At 40.2% G+C, this 10,895-nt stretch overlaps 1 protein-coding gene across 1 annotated transcript in view; it reads left to right on the top strand.

Moving 5' to 3' along the window:
* CFAP44 (cilia and flagella associated protein 44) overlaps nucleotides 1-10,895 on the top strand; it is a 142,974-nt gene that overhangs the window by 12,797 nt on the left and 119,282 nt on the right. The window contains exons 2-4 of the mRNA XM_008706583.2: nucleotides 2,769-2,924; nucleotides 3,430-3,589; nucleotides 7,418-7,580. Of these exons, the coding sequence (XP_008704805.2) occupies nucleotides 2,769-2,924; nucleotides 3,430-3,589; nucleotides 7,418-7,580 (479 nt within the window). The remainder of the gene's footprint in view (nucleotides 1-2,768; nucleotides 2,925-3,429; nucleotides 3,590-7,417; nucleotides 7,581-10,895) is intronic.

Here is a 10,895-nt window from a genome sequence, read left to right as displayed (position 1 = left end):
GGTGCAGGTGGCCCGCCAGCCGCCCCGCGCGCGCTCCGGGAGTTCCCGGTCTCAGTCTGGATCCCGTGAGCACACCGGGATTCCGGTGTTCCGGGAGATGCCTGGTGGCGCGCGTGTTCACGGCTCACCGGTCTCAGTCCGCTCTCTCGCGGGTGCCCTCTGTGTGTCCGCCCGCTCCCCCGTGCAGGTGGCTGCCGCTTCCCGGCGCCCAAACGCGGCGGCTCCCTCCCCCTTCCGTTTATCTTCCGATATCCGTGCACGGTTTACAGCTCCCCTCTTGGTACCTCAATACTCAGCGCTGGAGATGTTCATTTGTAGAGATCCAGATGCATCATCCTGCGTCTCAGGCTGATTCCGTGGTTATTTAGGCTGGTCTGGTACCTATCCAGCTCGACTCAGGGGACCGGCTGAAAAAGGGGTCCCCTACTCCTCCGCCATCTTAACTCCTCCAAATTTGAATGTTTTTAACACTAACTTTTCCCAGTAAATTCCATTATGAAACAAAAAACTAACTAACTAACTAAATAAATACATAAATAAAAAGTAGAATCAGACCTATAAATATTGAAAACAAACTGGTGGTTGCCAGAGGGGAAGGGGGTGGGAGAATGGGCAAAATGGGTGAAAGAGAGTGGGATACAGGCTTCCAGTTAGGAATCAGTAAGTCAAGAAATAAAAGGTACAGAACAGGGAATATATTATAATAGTGTTTTATGGTGACAGATGGTTGCTAAACTTGTAGTAAGCATAGAATAATGTACAGAGAATTTGAATCACTACGTCATACACCTGAAGCTAATGTAACATTGTGTGCCAACTATTCAAAAAAAAAAAAAAAGAAAAAGAAAGAAAGAAAGAAAGAAAGAGAGAAAGAAAGAAAGAAAAAGAAGAAAATGTGAGGAATTGTGTAAACAGATTTTTAAAAGATAGCTTGCTCTTTCTGATGGGGCCTCATGGTGTTAGGTGTCTTAGTGGAGTCTTGACTTTTGTAGTTCTAACCCTAAATATAGTTTCAGAAATATAATTTTGATTATTCACGTAGAGGAGACCTGGGGAAATCAATTCATTTACAAAATTTACATTAAACTATTTCAATGTATCTGAGACATATCTTTTAAATCTTTAATTTCTCCACATCATGTTTTATTGGAGATGTTTATCTCCGCTTGCTTGGACTCTTACAACAAGGATTTCCACTCAAGGCTTCCTGTTCAAGTCTCTCCATACTACCACTAGAATTATCTTTCCAAAAAATACGGTTATATCACTGTCTTCAAAAATGTTAGTTTGCTTCTCTCTTGATTTTCCATTTCCACTTTTCTCCACTCTCTAATTTCTGACACAGGATGATCTACTGTTTGGTTTCCTGTCCTTTGCAGCATTTTCCTGAATGGATGGATTTAATAATAATGACCCTTTGTCTAGCACTGCCTCAGGGTCTCTCTTTCTTATATTAGACCCTGGTAGGGGCAGGCCTGTCAAGTGTGGTCTGGCCCGGTGCTCAGCTCATAAATTCACACATTGTGGTTCTTAGGATCCCAAAAGGTAACAGGAAGTAATTTGCTGCTGTCCTGAAACCCTTTCTCTCAGTGCTGTGAGTTGAGGTCTCTCTTCTGGTTTGGCCACGTACGTGGGAGCTCCCCCATCCACTCTCTCTCTCTTTTTGTTTGTTTTTTGGGGTTTTTTTGCCTGGAGACCTGGAAAAATTTTGGTCTCTTCTACTTTCAGAAATGTTTTGTGTAGATTTGGTATAATTTCTTCCTTAAATGTTTGGTAAAATTCACCAGGGAAGTATTTTGGCCTGTAATTTTCTTTTCCTTTTCTTTTTTTTAAATTTTTTTTTTTAAGATTTTATTTATTTATTCGATAGAGATAGAGACAGCCAGCGAGAGAGGGAACACAAGCAGGGGGAGTGGGAGAGGAAGAAGCAGGCTCATAGCGGAAGAGCCTGATGTGGGGCTTGATCCCATAACGCCGGGATCACGCCCTGAGCCAAAGGCAGACGCTTAACCGCTGTGCCACCCAGGCGCCCCGGCCTGTAATTTTCTTAATCGGAAAATTTTTAATGAATTCAATTTCTTTAATAAACAGAAGGTTGTTTATTTCTTCTTTTGTAGGTTTTGTAACTTTGTATGTCTCATAGAATTTGTACATTTCTTTTAAAGTGTAAAATTTGTTGGCATAATTCTAGGCTGTATTTTCATTCCTGAAATTGGAATTTGTATTGTCTCTCTTTTCTTCTTGATTGGTCTAGCTAGGAGTTTCTCCATTTGGTCGATCTTGTCAAAGAATAAGATTTTGGTTTTGCTAATTTTCTCTACTGTTTGTTTGCCTTTTATGTAATTGATCCTTGCTTTAATTTCTATTATTTCTGTTATTTCTTTATATTTGCTTTTTTGCTTTTTCTATATTCTTGAGGTAGAGCTTTAGGTCATTGAGTTTTAACTTTTTTTCTTTTCTTGTAAGTGTACAAAAACCATAATTTCCCTCTAAGCATTGCCTTAGTTGCATCCCACAAATTTTGACATGTTATATTTTAATTACCATTTAGTTTGAAATATTTTTAAATTTCTTTGTTGATTTTTTCTTGACCCATACATATTTTTAAATGTTCTTTGATTTCCAAATACTTATAGGTTTTCCAGATATCTTATCATAGTTTATTTTTAATTTACTTCTGTTGTGATCAGAAAATATTAGCTACTTTGGAAATAAGGAAATTTTTAATTCCAAATGTAGGAATTATTAAAACAAATTACTTTTAATAGCTGCTGTGAGAGAGGATAACAAAGTTTTAGAAGATGCCACAGATGAAACATATATTGAAGGGGGAGAATCACATTTAGAGGATGATGATTATGATATGGAACATTTGGAAGGAAGTTCAAGTTCATTTCAAGATGACTATATGGGCAACATTGGAGGTAAGTAAGTATTATTAGTTTTCTATCAGTAATAGTAACTGTTTTAAAGACAAGTTGCCCAAATTAAACAGTTACAAATCCATAGAGATAAAAATTTGCAGGATGTGTCGGGGTGATAAAGGAAAAAGCATGGAACAAACTTTAATAGGGTGATTTAGCAGCTCTGGAACTGTATATTACATTTCTGAGGATGACATACAAAACTCTCATAGTTGGTTTTCTGGGGAGTAGGATGGTCTAAGGAGTGCTCTAGCCCCAGATTAATGAATTATAACTCACCCTTGGAACTGATTGGGAGTTGCTCTTTGAGACTGCAGAAACCATGACCAGAGATCTGCATTCACCCTGATGCACATAGGCATGTTGGCTCTTCCTCCCATGCTCACTGGTGGGTGGTACTTACTGCTAGAGTATTGCAAGCTAGGTACCTGCCTCCCGTCTTTGTGAAATACCATTTTAGGATTCACCAGATGCTCTTCTTAGTTAAAATATTTTAATTTTTTAGACTCTCAGAATATGGGAGCCCCCACTCCAGCCTCAGAAGAGGCAGAGGAGAAAGTTAAGAAGAAAATCTCAGAGAACTTCTTCTACGATTATACGGAGCTTGTGTCGATGCCTTTTGTGACTCCGGATTCGAACATACCACTGGATCTTCTCACACTTGTGTATCCACTCCAGTTACATGTGTATCATTTTTGGATTTCAGCTTCTTAGGTCAGGGGTCGGCAAACTAGCCCATGGACCAAATCTGGCCTCTGGTCTGTTTTTATGAATAAAGTTTTATTGGAACGCAACAATTCTCATTTATTTACATTTTGTCTGTGGCTGCCATCACACTACAAGGGCAAAATTAAGTAGTTATCACAGAGGCCACCTGGTCCACAAAGCCTAGAATATTACCATCTGGCCCTTTACAGAAAAAGTTTGCCAATCCCTGTCTTAGGTAATTCTAAGAAGCTTGGCCCTTCGAGAAGTTGAGATAGAAATACATGAACTTAATTTAAACTAAGCTTTTGTTGGTGCCAAATAACCACAAAGAGAAGTGATGCTTTTCTGGCTGTTCTTTCATGAGACATGATGTGGAGGAGACCAGAAGGCCTCTTATCCTGGTTTTCCACTTTCACCAGCCTGACATCCCTTTCTCACTGCCTACCATGTTAAAATCATTGATTTCTTAAAACACTGATACCATTGTCAGGCAGTAGTACTTACACATTATTTATCAGATGAATATCGGGAAGACAACCCTGAGAAAGTAGGGCCCAAAAGAATAAGTTTTAATTGGTCTGGAGAGTAAGAGTCCAAGAAATTGAAAGGTGGGGATCATTGACAAGAGGATTTAGGGTCTGCCATCACTGTATGATGTTAGGTTTGTAAGGTGGAGTTAGGAGATTTCCATTCATGCCCTTGGCTGGCAATTTAGTATGCTTACCTTCAGATGGGTGGTGGTGATGACCACATGGCCTAAACCACTGACTGGCCTATTATACAAGGGGTGCTTAAAGAGGAGGGCCATGTACTTCCTGACTCAGTTTTGCTTTTTATATAAAAATAGGACATGTTATTATAATTTTCTGTTTCAATCCCTAAATTCACTGTGAATTCAATTCCTAAAACTAATTCACCCTGAATCTTATAACTTGGAGTTTTCTCTACTCAGGACTTTTTTGCATATGTGGTCTCTGGACAAGTTGCTGATAAAAGTTATACTGTTGCCTTTCTTCTAGCCTACTTGTTTCAAATGAGGTGGTTTATCAGAGTCACCTGGAAGTTTTCCTGAAATACACATGGTCTGATATGTTTCTCGGACCTACTGCATTATATCTGTGGGGAGGGAGTCTTGGGCACTTGTAGTCTGAAAAAGCTTCCCAGATATTTTTGATTATGTTGCTCTCTCCCAGCCCCCAATAGTGGGGACTTGCTGCTCCAGGGTACGGGGATCTCTATATTAGAGAGATATGCCTAGATTCCAAATAAGAGTCAGAATGACCTTGACTTTTGACTCAATGTATGAATTGCTTCTATTCATGTTGGATGAGTGGCTGTATAAGCTATAGACTTTCCGTGAATACTTTCAAAACCAGGGAAGTCACGAAGCAGTTTATCCCATTTTTGGATAACTTACGTTATTAGCTCTTCCAGACCTTGAATCAAAAGCTGCCTCTCTGGAACATCTCGCATTAGACAGCTCTACTCTCCAGGAATGAGAAGCTCCAAGGAGAAGTCAGCTGTCATGTATGCCCTACATACTCTTTTATACTTTAGTGATTATATTGAGTGTACTTCAATTTTAAAGTTTGCATCTTGTAAATCAATCAAGAAATGTGTCATTTAGTAAATATCACCCAAAACATAGCATAATTTATAGAATATGTAATTAAACGCAATTTTATTTTATTTTTTAAGATTTTATTTATTTGTCAGAGAGAGAGAGAGAGGGAGAGAGAGCACAAGCAGAGTCAAGGAGCAGAGGGAGAAGGAGGCTCCCTGCTGAGCAAGGAGCCTGATTGGGGACTCAGTCCCAGGACCCTGGGATCATGACCTGAGCCAAAGGCAGACGCTTGACCAACTGAACCACCCAGGCATCCCTTAAATGCAGTTTAAAAGTGAGGGTCCTAGACGCCCATGAACAAACAGTGATAGCCCTGGGTCTCTGATAGGAAATTAAGAAGATGCGAGCCAGAAGAGAGGATGAGATAAAACAGGAAGGAGTTGAAGGTATAGCAGAACATAATTTAACATCTTCAAAGCTCTGGTTAATGGCTGCCGCTGTCCTCTGGGGTTAAAGAGAAGGATCAGACTCTAGTTATACATTAATTAATCAATTCATCCGACGGACATTTATTGAATGCCTAGGGCTCAAGACACTGCATTCGGCATTCTGGGAAATAGAGATGAGCTACGAGAAGAAGCAGGTTGTGATTTGGAAGGGGAGAGTTTGGGAAGTTACCATCTCACCCATTCTGCATTGGAGAGCAGCAGCAAGTAAAATGGAGTTGTCCCCCACCCCTAAATTAGAGATGATATTATCAGATAAATGATCCCAACCGCCACCCAAGTTAGTGAAGAGATGGTAGCCTACTTCTACTCTCATAGCTATAGACATAGCTTTTAGCCTTCCAAAGTGTTAGCTGGCACTGGAGAAAAGAGAAAGGAGAGAAGGAAGGAAAGGTGAGAACAGCAGTTTGGGGAAAGGGAAAAGGAAGGTAGGCAAAACCTCCTGCCCCATACCAGGCTCTGTGACGATAAAGAGCCTGTGGTTCCCACTCTTTATTTGTAAAGAGGCCTCAGATAGTTTCCATGAGGCCTAAATAACTTTAGCAAGATCTTTGGATCATATATTAATTTGCACTTTTATATAAGATTCAATTTTAGGTGTTTATGTCTTTATTAAATTGATAAAATTCCTTTTTCTTGAGCAGATCAAAAACCCTGAAATGTTCTCTCTCTTTTTCAATTTAACTCTTAGGCAATGAGCTAGGTATAGTTACATATAGTTACGTATATTTTGTTGTAATTTGTATATGCTTCACAATTCAAATTGCATTAACATTTTCTCTTTTTTACAATTGTAGATATTCTTCTTGTTAAAAATTCTACATAGTTTCTTTCTCTAAAAATATTCACTTACAAATAAGGGTAATCCTCTAAAATCAGAATTTATTTATTAAAGAAGGGCTCAAGAAATAAAGATTTCTCCAATGATCCTTTAACTTTTGTGTTCAACAGTGAGTGCTTAGAAAATATGAATCCGTCTGCTTAAGATATACTATATATTTCTTTTGCAAACTATATTTTTTTATAGATTAGTTTCATTTACTTACTACATTTATATTTTGGGTTATATTAATTTGAACTTGAATGTAGTAACAATGAACATTTAAAAGATATTTTATAAAAACTTAGACTGTTTTAACTTCTATTTTGAATTAGTGCAGACTTACTCTATAGCATAAATGTGCGCACACACACACACACACACACTCATCTACACACCTATACATACTAATGAGTTCAGGAAGGAATGTTAGCATATTTATTATACATACTTATATACTATATATTAGTCCATTTTCATAATTTGTTCATATGAATTAAATTTCAGTTACATCTATGTGGATTTATTAGTCACATTGTCACTGGTTTGTCAGAACTTCAGTACATTCTATCAGAATTTTAAACGTCTCACCTTTTAACCTCAAGGAAGAGGCCTATATAATACTTTTACTTTTATAAAATGAATCTGCTTTCAGGATCCCCTAGGAAAATTAAAATATCGATTCAATCAGAGTATAAGAATTTTCACCTCATTTAAGAACAAAGTTGCATTGGTAATAAATAAAAACTCTGAGTTTCAAAGTAAAAGTCAACTACTTCAACACTGAACCTTTGTCTAATGGCACAGCTTTTAAAAATAGACATATTTCTTTACGTTTCCTGTCTCTAGGATGCTTACTTTGTTCCACTTGTTTTCCTTAACGACTTTCCCTCAGTCATTCCTTTGGGTATGACTGCAGAAAGCGGGCCAACCTACAACTGCTGGACAGCAATACGGTGACGTACATAGCTGGCAACCAGCTGATCCTTCTGAATTTGAAAACCAAGGAACAGATGTACCTGCGAAGTATCAGCGGTAGAGGCATTGGTGTCATCGGGGTATGCTGCTAGTGACTCAGCGGAAAAAATCTCTTTTTTTGTATTTGTTTCTTCTGTGGACCAGCCAGGCTGTTAGGTGCTAATACCATATGCAGTATTGCAGGATTAAGGCATTTTCAATTCAGCGATTACAACTGCTCCATTCACTGACGTGATCTCTGTGCGGTATTACATTATGTTAATGATGCCATCATCTCATTCTGCAGATAAGGAAACTGGAGCTGATGGAGGTTAAGGGGCTTCCTTCCCACAGTCCTGCAGGTTTTTCATATTGGATGCTATCTTGCCATTCTGCAAAAATATCAGATGACCAGCACAATTGATAATTCATATAATAAATAGAGATAAGTGCCAGATAAGATGTAGGTATAGAATTGAACATTAGGAGATCAAGTACAGATTGTACATTCAGTAATTTTGAGCGGTGGACAAAAGGATTTGCATGTGATTTGGAGGCTCTCTCTTTCTTCCTTCGCAGGTGCGTCTCCATCAGTCACATTCTTTCTTGTATCTTCGGCCTCTACTTCCTTAGACTTTTCATCCTCAGCATAAAAGCACACTAAATCAACTTGTTCTCACCTTAAAAGGCCCCTCTCTAACCATACCTTCTCTTTACCCACTGACTTTCCCTTCAAAGCCAAGCTTCTGCTGTCTTTTTCCCTACCACCTCACAAATTGCCCTTAGTAAAGTGACCAATGGCCCTTTGAGTAGCCAAATCTGAAGAATACCTTTCCAACTGTATCTTACCTGATCTCTCTATAGCACTTGGCCCCATACCTGAGTTTTTACTTTGACTGTTTTTCTACTCTGTGATCCTTAAAAATAGGTGTCCCTAGATCTGTTCTCATCAATAACCACCCGAGAAACACCTCTTGCTGTCTTTACGTCATGAGAGGGGCCCCTGTTCAGAGTAGGCTGTGTGAGACAGGGAAAGGAGGAGAAATACGCAGGATTTGGGGCGCATACAAGCAGCACTTCCATAGCAGATGCTCAAAGGGATTTTAGAAGGATCATGGTTTAAATAGAAGTCTGCCCTGCTGCCCTGTCAGGTGTGAGCAGTCCAGACAGAACCGGGAGGTGCAGGGCCCACGTCACCACACCCTGCAGGGGTGGAGGGCTTCCAGCAGAAAGCCTGGGGCAGCTCCAACAGAGAGACTGGGCCAAGCTAGCAGGGAGTAGTGGGAAATACTTTTGATTAGATCAGATGGGACCTGGTAGGGTATCTAGATTAGAAATGGAGGTGTGCAGAGAGGTTTTGAAGATTCTTGCTCTGAGAAGTGAAGCAGGGACATGAATGGGACTGGAGAAGGTAAGGAAGATCTGAGCTCCACAAACAGAACTTAGAGTGGCTATGGAAACAGGATATGGTGAGACGGAAGAGTGAAGAGAGTCTCATGGTTCTTTCTTTCTTGATCATCTATCTACACATAACGTGCGCATGGTAAAGTCCCTGTCCTCGACAAGAATGAATTAATTAATTATGATTATTTTTCTAAGATTTTATTTATTTGAGAGAGAGAGCAGGAGCGGGGTGGGGGAGGGGGAGGGGAGGGAAGAGGGACAAGCAGACTCCCCACTGGGTGTGGAGTCTGATGTGGGGCTTGATCCTAGGACCCCAGGACCTTGAGATCATGACCTGAGCTGAAGTCAGATGCTCAACCGACCGAGTCACCCAGGGGCCCCAACAAGAATTTATTATATTACATTGTGTGTCCAACAGTACTCAGACCATGCAGGGATTTAAATGAAGGGTTCATGACCTCTATGAATTCAGAGTTTAAAATCCATCTAAAGAGAAAGACTCATTAAAAAAGCAAAAAGGCAAAAACCGAGACCCACACAAGTACACGATACTGTGGCACCAGCTGCGTGCAAATATTCACAGGTGCAACGTGAGGGGCAGGGGCTCTGTGGAGGGAGGTCAGTCAGGGGCCACCTTGAGGTGTCATGAGCCCTGAGGTCCACATCACTGCCCAGTACTGAGAAAAAAGTAACTATCACTTCTTTTTCTCTCACTATATGGGCCAACAGTAGTTTTGAAATTTCTATTTTGTTGTACAATAATTTGGTCTGAGGTCAGTAGGTAGAGGGGTACTGTGGTCAAGATTGCTAATCCTCATCCTCTTCCTCCTGGGCGCCGGGCAGTTGGGTGTCCACAGGGCTTTTCTCCATGCGTGCCGGAGCTGTCAGTGCCTGGGCAGTGGCTGGGGCCTTTCCTCGGCTGTCCTCACCACTTCGTTTTTTCCCAAAACCGTTATCCATTTGTGGATGAGAAGTGCTCTTGCAAGGCAATGAGAAACCCGTGAGAAATATGTTTTTGGGACAGATCAACTATCTTTCAGAAAAGATAGGGTGAATCTGTATGTTGAGTATAAAGTAAATGACTCATTAATTCCAGGGCTCCACTAAAAATAAAACACCCAACTCAACCCACTGAGCTTCTGATCTGAAAGGGCTGAAACTTTTTCACTCACTGTAGGCCAGACCTGGAGGGGTAAAAGATTTGCCTGAATTCCCATTCAGATTTCTGTGACCACATATCCTACACAATATTCTTCTGTAAATGGGCATCATCGGCTTCCCCCTAAGTCCTTCGTAGCTCCTATTTTTTAGATCCACTTTCATCTTGGCTTCCAACACCTGGCTTGAATCCTACCTCTGACATTTGCCAGCTGTATGACTTCAAGTTACTTAGCCTCTCTGTGCCTGTTCCCTCATCAAAAAGGTGAGAAGGATAATGGTATCCAAACTCACGAGGTTGATGTAAAATTTAAGGGAATTAATTCGTTTAAAACTTATACAGCATCTGGGGCATGTAATAAGCATGCAATAAACATTATTCTCTCACTGAGTGTCCATCCTATAAACCCAAGCCTTGTTTCAAGCTGAAGTGATGGGTGTTTACTTGAATGGAAGAGGTGTCAGCACGAAGATGGCCTATTGTAGGTCTTATGGCCCTATGGGTGGGGAGAAGAAAAAAAGCTACAATGTCATCTTGGGTACCAAAACCTACAGTTCCACCGATATCCTCTGGGGAAAGCTCCTGTTCCAATCAGGAGTTGCAAAACAGTAACCAAAAATAGAATTTTATAAAGCATGATATGTGTCTTAAATAGTTTATTTGTGTAACAGCCTATTTTTATTTTTAGGCTATCCATTTACTCTTCCTGCACATTGGCTTACCAATGACCAAAAATAACAGGAACAAACATATAATTCTACAAGATTTACACCACTATCATTTGGAATGCTGACACAAATAGTTTACCCAGGGCATATTTACTCTATTTTCCTCTGCATCTGGCTTGGAAATA

The sequence above is a fragment of the Ursus maritimus genome, unplaced genomic scaffold, assembly GCF_017311325.1.
Source record: "Ursus maritimus isolate PB19 unplaced genomic scaffold, ASM1731132v1 scaffold_4, whole genome shotgun sequence".
Taxonomy (NCBI): Eukaryota; Metazoa; Chordata; class Mammalia; order Carnivora; family Ursidae; genus Ursus; species Ursus maritimus.
This window is presented reverse-complemented; position numbering and strand designations above follow the sequence as displayed.